This window comes from Hibiscus syriacus, unplaced genomic scaffold (genome assembly GCF_006381635.1).
Source record: "Hibiscus syriacus cultivar Baekdansim isolate YM2019G1 unplaced genomic scaffold, ASM638163v2 tig00110704_pilon, whole genome shotgun sequence".
NCBI lineage: Eukaryota > Viridiplantae > Streptophyta > Magnoliopsida > Malvales > Malvaceae > Hibiscus > Hibiscus syriacus.
The window spans coordinates 439382-455854 of NW_024062830.1; the positions used below are offsets into that span (position 1 = coordinate 439382).

Here is a 16473-nt window from a genome sequence, read left to right on the forward strand (position 1 = left end):
CAGCATGATAGTTTAAATCTGAATCTCTCAATAACTTAATCCCAAATTTTAATTTTCTTCGAATTTGCGCCTAAAGAGATCTCAATAATTTTAATCTTTCCGTCACAATCTGGATAAGTTGGATCAAATCATCATCCATCCGTCACTAACAAAAGTCTTCCAATACTCGTACACGCATTGTAGACTTTATGACATGTATATTATTTCCCGAAATCGACAAGCTAATCATAGGCAACATTAATAAAATAACTTTTCAATAATCCGTCTTGAGCTCATATCTCTATGATGCACATATGTTGAGGTGTCTCATAAGCTATAGCAAACAATAAATTAATTGATGATAACGATTATAATGCAAGTTCTAAAAAGAAGATTGTTACAATTAAAAATTCAATAATATTATAGATAATTTGTTAATTAATGTATTGAATACACAGAGATACGATGTACAAGGTAATTATCTTACATTTTATGAATGAAATCTCACAAAATTCTTTCTTCTTTTGCGATATTCCTTTCTTTTAGCAAGTTCTGTAAAACTATAATCCAATTGTTTGAACTTTAACTTGATTTCGTATGATTTGAACAAGTTGCGGATACATGGGCTCTCTAGGGGAGCACTTGCAGACTCATTATTTTGGGAAAAAATTTAAATTTAGTTTAATTTGTTAATGGAAATAAGAAAAATAAGGAAATTTGCATACCCAAATTTTTTTAAAAATATAATATTATAATTTTGGACCTCGTTTTTTAATTTCTAGATCCGCCATTGATTTGAACCTTAAATATTAATGTCAATCTAACCTAAAATATTACAGCAAAAATGTCAGAATAATGCAGTATGAGAAAAAAATTTCCCACAATAACGTGTTTTTCCCACAATAATGTGGTTCCAATATTATTTCTCCATCTAAAGTATTTTCTACAGTACACGTCTAAAGATCCCAAGATATCTCGACGCTAAAATTTTGCTGGAACTACTCTGCGTCTTTAGTTAAATTCTTTCTCCCATTACTGCGCATTTTTGGAGATTTTCTCAAAAAAATCACATTTTCCTTAAATATTTACGTGTCAGACACCCTTTGAGATAATATTCTCGATATAACACCCTTTAATTCGTATATTATTTATTTAATTGTTTCAGGTTTTTTTTTGTAAATATTAATAATGTCTCCCTTTCAAACTCTAAGAATGACGCAAATTTCAGCTATTGTTTATTATGATGGAAAATTTTGGGAAGATGAAACTGGCGTTGTTTTCGTATCAAATCATTATGTTAAAATATCCTTCAAGAGAAACATAACTCTTGAGGAGGTGATAATGAAGATTTCAAGGAAGGTTCATGATGGAAGTACTAGAAGAATGTCGTCGCTTCAGTACATATTTCCAACATCATTGTTTCCGTTAACTTATACAGACTTTCATCCAAACGAAACAGATCGCCTTCTATTTTATAACTGTAAAAAAATAATTAAATAAAATACTAAAAAATTAAATAATATAATAATTAAATAAAATACTAACAAAATATTAAATATAATAAAATATACCTTATAAATAAAATTTGAACGAGGTTTGGTTTTTGAGAGGATTTGGTGTGGTGAAAATAGTTGAGAGGGGGTATTTATAGGGTGGAATAGAGGGTGTGAACGGTCAGTTGGTCGGTGGGATAGAAGGTGCATGGGTCGCGCCTTCGTTATTTATTCTTCCCTAACGTGAGCCGCACCTTACCTTACGTGGTGTCACATCAGCGTAAGTCGAGGTGTATGGGTCGCGTCTTTCTGCAAAGGGTGTTAGATCGGGAATATTATCTCAAAGGGTGTATGATACGTAAATATTTAAGGAAGATGATTTTTCAGGAAAATCACCAAAAATCACATTAATCAGAGGAAGAATTTATCTAAAGACTCCGAGTAATCCCATGATTATGCAATGTAAAATTTTTAGAATGAAGACGTCAAGATATCTTGGGATTTTTAGACGTACTGTAAAAATATCTTATTTGAGGAAATAATGTTAGAACCAGTGAAATTTTTTTTACCATACTGCATTATTATGACATTTTTGCCAAAATATTACAAGTTGTTTTCTGATTAGATCACATATAATTTTGTATAATAAAAAAGAATTGTGTACTTAACCATGGAATTGTTCTTTATTATTTTTCTTTCTTTTGATTTTTTTTCCATGGATTTACATGTAGAAATATTATAAAAAATGAGGCGTAGTTTACTATGTAAACTTGACAATGATCTTATCTTTATAAAAACCTTTATTGGTAGAATTAAATGCAGAGATGTTATAAAAAATGAGGCGTAGTTTACCAAGTAAACTTGACAAAGCTCTTATCTTTATAATAATACCAAGTAATTTTCATCCACTGAATTTAGTTACCAAACCCAACTAGCGAATAAACAATTAGCAAATAGATTATTCACTTCACAATGGCCCGCGAGAAAGACTTTGATTATGGGGTTAAGGATCCATCTATAATTTTATGTTATAAATTTTTAGAGATACGAGTTTATAAAATTTTAGAAATCAATGCAATTAGAAAAAATTATTTGAATAGGGTTCTCTCGAAATTATTTCGCGAAATAGAAATAAACTCAAAGATGTTTTACTCTTATTTTGATCACTCTACAATAACATGAATTGTTTTACTCCTATTTTGATCACTCATCGACCATTGTTCAAGTTGTTATATAGAAGTCAATTTAATCCATCAGTTTTAACATTGAATTTGTGTATTAAAGAAATCAACATAATACTCACATAATTTTAATTGAAATTGGGTTTAGGTGGGAGTTAATGATTATACTGCTCCAAGAAGTGTAAACCGGAATCTAGTAAAGTATGTGGCATTGTCATGTGGTAAAGAAATATGAACATTTTAAAACAACTTAAATTTTTTAGTATCTCATCGCTCCTCCTAAGTCCATCTCTGAAACTGATCACCATTTGCTTAAAGTTGTATTCTTGAACCCCTCTTCGAGTTTCAAGGGAGTGCTAACAGCTTACAATTCACATTCACTCTATTCGAGGTTCAGCTGCCATCTTCCTCATGGCTTCTTCATTTAACTGCTCTTCTTCTCAATTGAAGTGTTTTCATCCCCTTCTCGTCAGTTGAAGTGTTTTCTCTCCCCTTCTAGTCAATTGAAGTATTCTTCATCCTTTTCTCGTCAACTGAAGTATTTTTTCTCCCCGTCTCATCAATTAAAGTATTTTTCATCCTCTTCTCGCCAATTAAAGTATTTTTCATCCCCTTCTTGTCAATTGAAGGGAACTTCCTCCCCTTCTCGTAAATTAAAGTATCAAGTTTTCTTGAGCTTCAGAGGTGAAACACGCCGTAACTTCACCAGCCAACTACTCCAAGCTTTGAAAGCCACCGGAATGAATGTATTCTTCGATGAAGAAAAATTGGAAAAAGGGGAGCAATTTGCGGGACAACTTACCCAAGCAATTGAAGTCTCAAATCTCTCGATAATCATTTTGTCTGCCGACTATGCTTCTTCGGATGTATGCTTAGCCGAACTCTCCCACATCATGGCCCTCACGCGCAATCAAGGGCATATTGTTCTTCCCATCTTCTTCCATGTTGATCCCTCCGATGTGAAAAATCTACGTGGTAGTTTCAAAAAAACCTTTGATAATCATGAATCAAACGAAAAACTTGATCAAGTGAAAGTGAAGCAATGGAAAGCTGACCTGGCTCAAGTCGGAACATTAGATGGAATTCATATAAAATGCGACAAGTAACTATATATTTTTCTGCTCTTCTTATATTTGACTTAACTTTGTTTTCGATTTGATATAGATATATTTTTGTTTTGATTATTTGCAAGACCTGAAGCCGAGCACATCAAGCATATTGTTGGATATGCTATACAAAAGTTGATGAAGCATCAAGTTTTCTTGAGCTTTGGTGACGACACGCGCCTCAACTTCAGCAGTCATCTTCTCAAAGCTTTGGAAGACACGGGAATAAATGTCGTCTCCGATAAGGCGGAGATTGAAATCTCTCAGGCAGTTGCAGCCTCAAATCTCTCAATAATCGTTTTATCTAAAGACTATGCTTCTTCGGAATCATGCTTAACCCAACTCTCTGCCATCATGAGCACTGAAAAACATATTGTTCTGCCCATCTTTTACCACGTTAAACCTTCTGATGTGGAGAATCTCAGTGTGAGTTTCAAAGCTTCCTTTGATCACCATGAATCAAATGGGCTACTGCAAGTGCAACAGTGGAAAAAGGACTTCGCTGAAGTTGGTATATTACAAGGGTGGCCTATAGAAGGAGGCTATTTTGATAGGTAACCATATATTTCATCTTCTTATGCTTGATTTGTTTTTGTTTTGACAATCATTTTTACTAATATTTTTCAGACCTGATACTGAATTCATTGAAGAAGTCGTTCAATATGTCATAAAAAAGTTGAACCGCCAGTCTAAAAGCGTTTCTGATGATTTGGTTGGAATAGATGATCAGAAAGAAACGATTTTGAGGCTGATTGAACAAGAAGACAGTCGTGTAATAGGACTTTGGGGGATGGGTGGTATTGGCAAAACCACCCTTGCTGATGCTGTATACCATGAAATCTCCTCAGAGTTTGAACTCATTGCTTTCTTCAAAATGTTAGAGAGGAAATTGAAGACAAAAGAATGAATTCTGTAAGAAATGAACTTCTCTCCAAACTATTAGCCGATAAAATTGATATAAAACCCCCTCCATAGGATACCTTTACCGACAGAGGCTGAAGAGTAAAAAGGTGTTTGTGGTCCTCGATGATGTTAATGACTCGAACCAAATAGATTTTATGGGTGTTAAACATTTTGGTGATGGAAGTAAAATCATCATAACATCCAGAGATAAACAAGTGTTGAAGAATGGAGGAGCTGACACAATACATGAAGTGAAGATTCTAAATGAGAAGGACTCTCTTCAACTCTTTTCTACATTTGCATTTAAGCTTTTGAATCCTCCTCCTGATTTTCGAGATCTATCGAACAAGTTTTTGCGGTACTCCCAAGGCAATCCACTTGCTCTTAAAGTTTTGGGTTCTAATCTTCGCACAAAGTCTAAAGAAGAGTGGGAAAGTGAGGTGGACAAGCTCAAGGAATGTGCGGAACCAAAATTTGAACATATTTTCAAGAGTAGCTTTGATGGGTTGGACGAGATAAGTAAGAATATATTTCTTGGCGTAGCATGTTTCTTGAAAGGGAATCTCAAGGAAGATGTAGAAGAAATTATAAATTGCTTATATAAGGGTGCAGCGAGTGGAATAAGCAAATTGCTCGACAAGTCTCTACTTCATACTACTGATTCTTCTAGAGAAATTTCTATGCATGATATGCTTGAAGATCTCGGTAAGGACATTGCTCGACAAGGATCTAATGACCCGGGAAAGTACAGAAGGTTGTGGAGATCCAAAGACGTGAATCAAGTGCTCAAATATAATAAAGTAAGTGCTAATTGTATTTATTTCTTTTTATTTTAGATATATTTGTGTGGTTTTAATTATAATTTATACTTGATATATCAATATATAAATTCATTTAATTATATGTTGCTATATGTTAAAGTGTATCAAATATTAACCCTTCAAATTATAATGAATAATTTGATGGAATGCCCATAAATTTCCCTACACCTGTACTTGATAAACTGTTTCTTGTTATTAGGGAAATGAATCAATTGAAGGAATAGAGTTAAACATGTCTCTAATGGAAGATCCGATTTTATTATGTCGTCATGGTTTTGAGAACATGTTTAATCTTAGATATCTCGGCGTCCGGGCTATGAAATTATCGAAGAATGAGAAGCTACACTTAGATAAAGTTGATAGTGTATCTCTTCCTGATCAGCTAAGGTATCTTCGTTGGAATGATTATCCCTTCAGATCCTTATCTCCAAGTTTTAATCCAAAGAATCTTGTTGTGTTGAAATTACATTTTGGTCAGATAGAACAACTTTGGAATGAAGATCATCAGGTATTTTAGATTTTTTTTTTCTATTTATTTTTGATACGGTCCAAAATAAGTAGACAGTGATATGAGGTACTGTAATTATTTTATATTTTCATTGTACAGGATCTCCTTAATTTAAGGGTGATTAAACTTTTTTATTGCGATAAACTAAGGAGGATTCCTAATCTATCGGGAGCCATCAACCTTGAAAGCCTTATATGTTCACGGTGTAAAAGTTTGGTTGAACTTCCTAGCCTCAATCATTTGACATCTCTTAAAAAGCTTGAATTTGACGGATGTCCGGCACTCAAGAAGTTCCCTGAACTCCCAAATAACATTTCTGAGTTAGACTTGTCAAACACTAGTATAGAAGAAGTGCCTGATTCAATTCGGCATCTTGTCGGGCTTAGAAAGTTGCGGTTGAGAAACTCAAGGGTGGAGAGTGTATCAAGCAATATTTCGAAGTTGGAATCCCTTCACGTTTTGGATCTTGCTGGTTGCACAAGCCTTGAAACACTCTCGAAGCTTCCACGATATCTGCGGTACTTGGATGCAGATGAGTGCACATCATTAGAAACAGTATCGTTCACCGATCATTGTTTCAATTCATTCCATTCTTTACATGATGGTGGTGATGAAGTTCGTAATGGAGAAAAAGTTTCCATGTTATTCAGGAATTGCTTAACCTTGAACCAAGATTCAATTAAAAACATTGTGGCAAATGCTATGCTTCAAATTCAGTCCCTAGCATCGAGATGGGCGAGGAGGAAAGGGATACTCCGAGAGGAGTATAATAGTTATTTTTATCGAAGTCATTTGTTTTGCCGTTTCCCAGGAAATGAAGTTCCAGAAAATGTGTTTTGCTATGGAAGCATGAATTCTTGGTTAAATTTGAAGATAACCCCAAACAGGTCTAGTGGGAGCAGATTCTTGGCTTTTGCTATCTGCCTTGTGGCTGATTTCACACGTGCATATGGCGGTCTTAAAGTTACCTGTAAATACCAACTGAAAGCCGCCGGTGGCGAAAAGTTAACAAGTGTGTGCTGCATTTTTTATATTCCGGAAGCGTTCTACAAGTGTGATCATGTGCTTGTTCTGTTTAGTGAGAACATGATAATAATAGACAATGATTATGAGGACGCATCATTTGAATTCAAAATCGAGAATCTTTACCCCAGAGGAGAAATTAAAGTGGAGGAATGTGGTGTTCATGTGTTTTACGTGGATGCGGAGAGTTATACCATTTATGATGTGATGAGATGTGAAAAATCCGACCAGAATTTTGATTCTGCAACAAAAATGAGACCCGAGGATGATGGTGAAGAAGGGGATGGAGGGCCTAAAATATTGAGATATGTTCACTTATTTTATTAATCTTTGTGATACTTTTGAGATTTGTCAAAGAGTTCAGGGTTGAATTTCTTTCTACAAAATATAGTTTGTGATGGTTGCTTGTTAAAGAGTGAGGAATCATTTCTATTTAATTTTCAAGGGAATAAGAACTTTGAACTCAGGAGTTGGTTTGTATATAGAGCATTTGGAGTTGATGTTTTCTTTTCTTGGATTTTGATCATCATATCAGTTTCTTTGTGTGTTACTGTCTCTTACGTTGTTTGAGCATTATTGAAAACTCCAATCGAGTTTCATTTTCTTTTCCATATTAGCGTATCAGAGAGATCTGAAGACATGAGCCAAGTGGATTGGGGAAACTGTTACATCCCAACTTCACTTCAGTCGAGCATGTCCCCTCCTCACATCAATCCTAAACTTTTATTACATAATCTGTCATCTCATTGTTCATTGTTTGAATGATGTAATTAGCTTCTGCCTTAAAACAGGATTTCGGGTTGGCAGAATTCAAATGGAATCTGATAGTGCTAAGGAAACGCTTCCGGTGACCGAGCCACCAAATGTCAGCACGAACCGTCGGCTATTTCACAGAGTAGTAAATGTGACTGAATCCATGAAGGTACAGGCCAATTTGACCACGGATGCAGACTGTATCCATTGGTGCTTATCAGGGTTGCCTGATACATGGAATAAGCCCCTTTTACACGTTCTTTAGCCTTTTCTAAAACTTTGATGAAACTGCAAATTGGAATTGTTTGGGAATTACAAAAGTGCCCTTGAGCCTGTGCAACAGTATGGGAACAAGACAGTATGGTATTCTCACTTATTACTTAATTAATCAGAATTTTTGGTCAAAACAATTGCTTTGATCCCTCTATAATGGTCAAATTTAAAATTTAATCCTTATTATTTTTTATACTTTGGTCATTCTACTTTTATGATATCACAAATTAATCCAAATGCTAACGATATTAAGGTTAAAATGCTCAGTTTTTGTTAAAAGACTAAAATTTTTCAACTCATCATGCTGACAGATTTTGATTTATGTTGGAATACTTGTTTTAAGATCAATTCAGGTCAGTATCGTAATTGTAAAAATAACAATATTAATTATTTTGAATAACTAATAACATTATAAAATAAAAAATATCATAAAATTAAAATACACAAGCCTTCTTCTGTTCACTCAGGAAGACAACAGAAGCCGATTTATCTCTTCAATTGCATTTATGTGAGTGCCTGGTAACAACAAACATAACAAAGGGACCCGAGACGAAGAGATGTCCATGTGATTAATTCTGTCCACCGTTGTCTTCACCGTAGCCGGGGCTGCTACACCAAACCATTGAAGATACCAAGACAAAATTGTAGAACTTTTCACTCCTCTGGATCTATCATCAGGCCAACTACCAGAGTTCAAATAATTACGCAAATCGTTCTGTAACGCCTCTGAACAATTCAGGAGTTCTTCAACTCGTTTCCGAAGAGATCCTAGAAACACAGATTGAACAATGCTGCCATTTGAAGTGGTCAACCTTCCAGTCAAGACAGCCTCATTATAGGACAGTGCAAGCTACAAAACATAAGGATATGGCATATGTTACAGATTCGGGTATGTGCCTGACAGGCCGATATGGGTAATGTTCAAATATTTGAAGTTTTTCCATGTAACTTTAGGGAACTTCAAGTAAAATGACATGGAGTTGCATAAAGTTGCAGAAAAGTACCTTCAAACTAGAGAGAGATAATGAGTCGCCAACAAGAAGATCACTGCTGGAGACCTGCTCTGCCAATGTGCCAATGGTGGTGTACAAGGATAAATAGACCTAAAAAGCAGAGAGAGGCGTTAACAAAGATTATTATAAAGACATTCACATATTGAGAAATAGACGACATGAATACGGAATACGGGAAGAATCATATACACGTCTAGGAAACTTGATCTGATCAACCGACTATCAGTATGCCAACAAATTAGCTTATTTCCAGTTGACATTGCAATGTAATTGACCAAAATCCTATACAGAAGAAGAAGAATTTACGACTAAATCAGACTATTACCTGCAGAAGAGCTGGTCTATCCTTGCTTATACACTCAAATAATACTTGCAAGCAAAACTCCTGGAAGTCAACATCAGATCTGCAAGCACGTTGATTTGGGAAATAGATTATGACAATATGCACCTTTAATTCATTCAATACGTTCTATAATTTACAATTGTCACCAACAATAAGGAGAGATTTCTTTAACTTACTTGCTATTCCAGGAAAGGTCACAGAAGAGTTGTGCAAAAACAATTAACTTGGATCAGAAGAGAAAGTGCTGACAAGTTGATCAACAGTAACAGCAGTAGGTCCATCATTGCCTGCTCTTAGACTTGTCGAACCAAAGACCTAAATGACAAGATAAATCAACTTCCATGATAAGGAAACTATAACAGGGGAAGAAGGCCACGTTAAAGTAAAGTTCTGCAAACAAACCTTGTGCATTGCTCGTGAAAGCAGTGACTGACACCCTATGGGATCATCCACATATGAACACAATCCAACCTTCCGTTTGACATGGAGAATACCAGAGTGAAATGGGTCATTCCTGTCACCCAAACTCCACCAAGGCTCATCTGTAGAGGGGAAATTATCAGAAATATGCATATTAACATATGGCAAGAAAAATTGCAGCAACAAACTCCACATACTTTCGGGAACAAGCTCAATCACTTGAGGCCAGTATCGAGGGCCACAAACACGAACTGTCTTCAACTGCAACAACATGGCATGTAAAGCATTAAAGGCAAGAAATTTTGATAATAGATGAATTAGCAGACAGGTAGTTTATGCTACAGTAGCAACAGAAAGTTTAAACGTTATTTCAAAGCTCAAAGTGTTACTCAAAAGCAAGCAGATTCATGCAAATTAACCTCCAAAGCTATTCCATGAAAATTAAGGTCTGAAATAATGAAAATCCTTCGAAATCTGTTAACAGATCTTGAACTTACAATAGAACGCTCGGGCAGAATGCAAGGAGTAATCTCACAAAAACTTGTTTCAGAATAATGCTCAGTTTCCCTGATTGTGACTTCAAGAGGAGCATAAACGGGGAGGCCAGTGTCGACATCAATAGTTTGAAGCCAGCGAGCCTCCGTTGCAAGGACATACAAATGTCTGAATGCCTGGAAAATGCAGTATCTTATAGAGAAGTGGTAAAAGTAGAACATATGTGCCAATTTGGAAAAATGAAAAAGAATTCAAGTTCTTCAAGAAAATATAACCCACCAGACTTTACCGTCAAAAATCAATAGTAAAATACTGTTCATATTGCTTGTAATGAACCATGTACTATTTCCACCCGATCAATTTTAAGCTACCCAAAAAACACCTTAAAACTCAAATCTTAACATACCTGAAGGTGGCAACGGTTGTCATTGGGTCCTGTAGGCAACTGTGGATAGAGAGTGATAAGCAATGCTGCAATGGAACTGTTGCTGGTAGAAAATGTCCTCGTTCCTCCACCAAGAAACAAGAAACCAATTGCTAAGCTCACCTAAAACCAGAGTATGCGAATAAATTAAGATGCCCTAGAAATAAGCAAATTGTTTGAATGCATGTTATAGCCAGACTGTCCATTTAAATTAATGCAAAAGAACATGATATATGTTGTCTCTGGGAAGCTACACTGACTTGTGACCAAGAAGCCATACATTCTTACGCATTTAGCATTGTTTTCTGATGAAAGCTTGGGAGATGTTCTTAATGTTCCATGAAGAAATGGAAGAAGAGTCATTGAACTCTCAATGCTCAAAGGGTTTATAAGACCTCCGCATAGATTCAACAAGCGGACATTTGGCAAGGCAATGCAGGGGATATGCAAGGCATGATATATATGATGATAAACAGCATATGATTTTCTTTTGCAGAAGGTGAATTATAGAATCCATGTTCATAAATCAATATATCTTTATCTTATAGATTCTCATCATAAAAATTGCAATTTCCATATAATTTGAGAGTTCATGACAAGCATGAGATCATAAAAACAGGCATATAATGAATTATATCCTAGATCAGCAGGGGGGAAAAACATAATAAGCACTTAATATAGTTCAATTGGATCCATCAGTAAGGAATGTGTAGAAACATTACCACTATCTGGATACCATAGTTGGCATGACCATCTACAAGCTTCGGTTGCGGAGAAACCTTAGAAGCCGGAAGGTCTGTAAATGTCCAGAACCAGCCATAACCTGCTTCCAAAAGGGCTCAGAAGTCACCCACTATTACTTGGCATAAATAGGCAAAATAACAAAAATAAGAATAGGAATCAAATTATCAAGTTCATTTACCACAGACAAGGATAGAACAATAAGATGAAGGCACATCTCCAATGTGCCTCGGTCAACATACTGAGATAAACCCTTGGGGAAGGTATTCCTATTTGTAGTGGAAACAAGCTTGATCTGCTGCCATTAAAATTACTTAGTTATCTACCAAAAACGAATTGTACTTGTTGAGAAGTAGCATATCATATGTAAGACCTCATTCAGGAAGTAGACAGCATATTCATAAAGCAACTCCTGTGCATTTCCATCCTTTGTGCCAGCAAATCTCAACCCTGCCAACAATTAATCATAACAGACTTAAGATACACTCTCTTTCTAGGGGCGTCCACGACCACATGAATAAGAGAATATGCAAGACTAAATGTGGTAAATAGCATATGAATCAGCAGGAATACCATACCAAGAGAAATACATGCCCCGGCTACTATATTGACATATGCCTGTACAGTAGTTTCTGCATCCATTTCATCAATATCCATAGTATCATCTCCAAGGCTATTGACGCCATTTTCTACAATTTCAGGAATCTGGGACTGAATCCAGTCTTTAGAGGGATGAATCCTGAGACGATAATCCTAAACTCAGATCTAAAAACTAGAAGATTAGACAGTGTGTGATTCAATAATTGAGACATTTATTAAATTACCTGCCCCACATGATCAAATTCCGAGCAATGACACGAAGCATTATAAAATCAGGTCTTACGTATTGCAAATCGAAATGTGTTTGGGGGATTGTGAGCCTAGAGACAATCACCTCTGATTCACTCTGGCATAAAAAATGAGAAGGGTGAATATCTGATTTACATCATATACATGATGATCTGCTCACATTTGTCTATGTTAAATATTACCTTCAAAAACATTAGAGCAAGAGCTATCATAGCCCCAGGTGCAGTGACATCAACATTGACAGAGGTCCCATCCATCATCTAGCACGCCAAAATAACAGTATCAGCAACCTTCAGATATTTTAATTTTCAAAATAAATAGGGAGCTTAATTAAGTCAATGAGAGGTAAAAAAAACCTGCCCAGTGCCCCGGTTATGTTCATCCACTGATGTAGCAAGCAGGGGGGGCCTTTCCTGAATGAAAATAGTTAGTAAAAGAAGAGAAAGTAGAGAGAGGATTTGCACTTCAAAAAATGTATAGAAATTCAAGGTTAAAAAAGCAATTGGAAAATTCAGCTTCCTCCCCAAAATACTCATCCAATTTTTTCTTTAGCTATCCGATATGTCTGTCCACTCCTAAAATGTAAAGAAGCACTAACTAGAAGAAAATGAAAAATATCAAAAAGTGTAAAAGAGAAAAGTAGTATGAAATAAAAAATGCACCTATGGTACCTTGTGCAAATTGAACGGGGGAAACTTTTCAGTGAGGATAGCAGATCATTTATTTTTGTATAGAACTAAGAAATATGTTTCAAAAGGCATTGATTGTGAACCAATACCCTCCACCAGAAGAAAATGTAAAAGAATAATTCAAGTTTAAAATGGGCAGCATACATTTCGAATTTCCTTCCCACCAATATAGTGAAATAGCCGATCAACCGGTGTATCCATGAATCCCAATGTGTCTTCTCCTCGGCCTTCAGTTAAGATAGAAATTAGCTGAACCATAACTTTAAGACATGCATTAATATAGAAGCCCATAATGATACATACCCAATGCAACAAGACCCAATGAAAAGCCTGCAGAAACAGCATAACCCTCCCTTTCAAGGACATTGTCGCCTCCACTTCTTCGGCCTATTTCACTCTGTGAGATACGCAAGTTTAAGAGTGTAAGGATTAAGAGAAACACATAAACAGTCCAAAGGCACTGCATATGTTACAATGATAGGGACAGGAATTTTCACCACTCTAACAAAAAGGAATAATGCTTTTTAATCACAGTTACAAATAAGCAAAACCCAAGTTGGTTATCTATCCAAAACCTCAAATTGAATGGTCAGAACTCATGGGTAGAAACTGACTTACTAATATACCAAATTATTATTTTTTGAGTGGAAGCTTTATCATTACCCAAGGAACCATAGAATAATGCAAAAAGCTACAGTTACCAGAAATTTGTTGGACAAATACAGGATGCAAAAGATATATCTTGCATGTCTGCAGTATACATGTGTGCATACATGCAAATATTGATTATGTAAGTATATCCATTTTCATATTTGTAAGTATACATGCGTGCATTTAAATATATTTTGAATTTTCTCAAGAATATTATAAGGATGCTTGTATTTGACCTAAAATTATCCAAAAAAAATCTGATTAAGTTAATGAGAAAAAAAACTTAAGAGGTAAAATCATACCAGTAATCTTTGCATTGTTTGGGGGTGTGCTGATCCTTCAAAAAGAAGCCCGAGTGACATTAGTGCTGCAGTCTGTAGAATAAAGTTTGCAAGGATCATTATTCTAAAGAACAGAGAAGGTAACTGTAACGTTCATATAAAGACACTCAAAGAACAATACTTCACTACTTGCTAAAGCTGCATGTGCAAGGTTTATATCAGTTCAAACATCAATGGTGGCAATCTGGGGACAAGAATGAATGTATCTATATTCAAATCCTAATGCGTACAAGCATGCAAGTGATACAATGAGAGAAATGCAATCTCTTACCTGCAGCAGTGTTGGTAACTCCAACTCTGGATAGGAAGATGGATGGTGAGCAGGTATATGCACATAAAGACACTGTATAGAGTAGAGCCATTGATTAGGTTAAATGAAATAGCTGATATATGTAAATCAGCAATGATGAAAGAATGTTAATCTTATCAATGAACCCTTGGGTACTAGGTTAAACCTCAAAAATGCATAGAATACCTTTGCTATTGAAGGTTGCATAGTACCTCTATAAGAAGTTGCCAGACCCAGCATTAAACCTGCAGTTGTGCTTTCATGTTCCTATTGGTGAAAAAATCAGTAAAGCATATTAAAACCTAATGATGATAATAATAGGAGCTATTTGAGTATTCAGAGTAATTATCAAAAGTAACAAGTGTATTACATGAAGTGTTAGAAAAGTTCCCACCTCAGTGATTACAGCTATAGTAATACCAGAAATCATAAAGTGAATGCAATTGCTTCAGGTCATCACAATTAAAGACTTCGAATCATGATTTGTCACTTCAAAGTTTGTTCTCTCAGAAATTTGCATTTAATAAAATACTGATTTCTTCCCTTTTATCTTGAGAATTTCAGTTACAGGATCACATAACTATGTTGTGCTGCAACTAATTTTTTTTTTTGATAGGAATAGGAAGTCTCAATAACAACCTCCCTCAAAGTTGGCTCTTATGAAGAGGCAACTAATTGGAGGATGAAAAGAGACCCCAATTTATTAATTAACCTGAATTACATAAGATACAAAATGCACTCTAAACCTGAATTACATAAGATACAAAATGCACTCTAAACCTGAATTACATAAGATACACATTACTCTCTAATCCTGAAATACATAAGATACACATTACACTATAACCCTCCTTGATTAAACAGAACATAACTACGATAACAACAGGAAACAAAAAAACCATCAGTCTATCCCTTCCTTAGCTAGCTTGTCTGCCTCCAAATTACAGCTCCTAGGAATCCATTTAACCATTATGTCCTTGGCAGTAACTAAGGATCCAATTTCTCCTACCATCAAACTAAGAAACACAGGGGCCGAAGAAGGGTTCGAAATCCACTCGACTGCCTTTAAGCAGTAACTCTCTAGAACAAGTCTACCTTTCACCGCCCATTGAGAACAAAGAAATAAATCAATTCCTTCTTTAATTGCTTTCAACTCAACAAATAAAGGGGGACCAGGTCCCACAGCAGTAGAAAAGTGATCAGGATAGATCCATAAGAATCTTTCATAATTCCTCCAATTCCACCTCTTAAGCCATCAACATTTACTGCCCCATCCACGTTGAATTTAAAACAGTCAGTTCAGGAGTTCTTCATTACTAATGGTTACGAAGTTCAGATTGTTGGTTGGGGTTATGTCCGTAATTCCTGTGTTATCATTTTCAAATCTCTCGAAGAAATGATGGAGGCATGGACAAAGAAGAGAGATGTAATAAACTTTTGTTTTGATAGATTAGCACCTTTACTGAATGAAGAAGGTGTTCCAATGGCTTATTGTCAGCTTGAGTTAAGTGGGGTTCCTCTGTTATGTTGGGATGAATCCTTCTTGGAACGAGCTGCTGGAAGATGGGGAAGTATGGTAGAAATCCATGAGTCCACTAAGAACAGGGAGGATCTCTCGTCTGTGAGGATTCTTTTGCGAGTTGCAAGTCCTTTCGATGTTCCAGAATTCACTAATTTTGGATCCTATGGCAGATCGTATCGGATTAAGATCAAAGTTGGAGCGGGCTGGGAAGATGCAAATCCTTTTTTCAAATTTTTTCCGGTGATCGGTGCAGATGGGAAACAGTATGGCGAGTTGGGGTCTGAGGAAGGTAGAGTCAGGGAGAAGTCAGAATATGAGGAAAGTTCAGTCAAATCAACAGAGATGTTCAGACAGAAGGTTGACTTGTGGAATGATGATGGTGTTTCTTTCGGCACAGCACAGTCTGATGGGGAAATGCACTTTCCAAGACTTTCTAAACATGGGAAAGGCATTAAAAGAGGGTTGTCAGGTGTTCAGAATGGTGGGAATACCATAGTAGGTGAGTTTGCAGGTTTGGGCATCAGAAATTCAAATATTTCGGCTAATGGGCCGGAGGCCCTATTGTTGACAATGAGCTGACTGGATCGGAGGCTTCAAAGTTTTTTCCTTCTGGCCAGGATATACAATTAACAAGTTTGGTAAACTGGTTAAAAACG

The 16473-nt window shown here is 35.9% G+C and overlaps 2 protein-coding genes and 1 pseudogene across 2 annotated transcripts; 2 read left to right on the forward strand and 1 right to left on the reverse strand.

Annotated features, from left to right (window-relative positions):
• Positions 1-3111: 3111 nt before the first annotated feature.
• Positions 3112-4673, forward strand: LOC120138664 (disease resistance protein RPV1-like). Its single transcript, XM_039154087.1, has 3 exons — positions 3112-3755; positions 3846-4313; positions 4387-4673. The coding sequence occupies exons 1-3, from the start codon at positions 3394-3396 to the stop codon at positions 4664-4666; spliced, it is 1110 nt and encodes a 369-aa protein (XP_039010018.1). The 5' UTR covers positions 3112-3393; the 3' UTR covers positions 4667-4673.
• On the reverse strand, positions 3957-15307 carry LOC120138640 (annotated as a pseudogene).
• On the forward strand, positions 4787-7707 carry LOC120138662 (disease resistance protein RPS4B-like). The gene is made up of 3 exons (XM_039154085.1): positions 4787-5462; positions 5683-5991; positions 6091-7707. The coding sequence occupies exons 1-3, from the start codon at positions 4818-4820 to the stop codon at positions 7339-7341; spliced, it is 2205 nt and encodes a 734-aa protein (XP_039010016.1). The 5' UTR covers positions 4787-4817; the 3' UTR covers positions 7342-7707.
• Positions 15308-16473: the final 1166 nt, after the last annotated feature.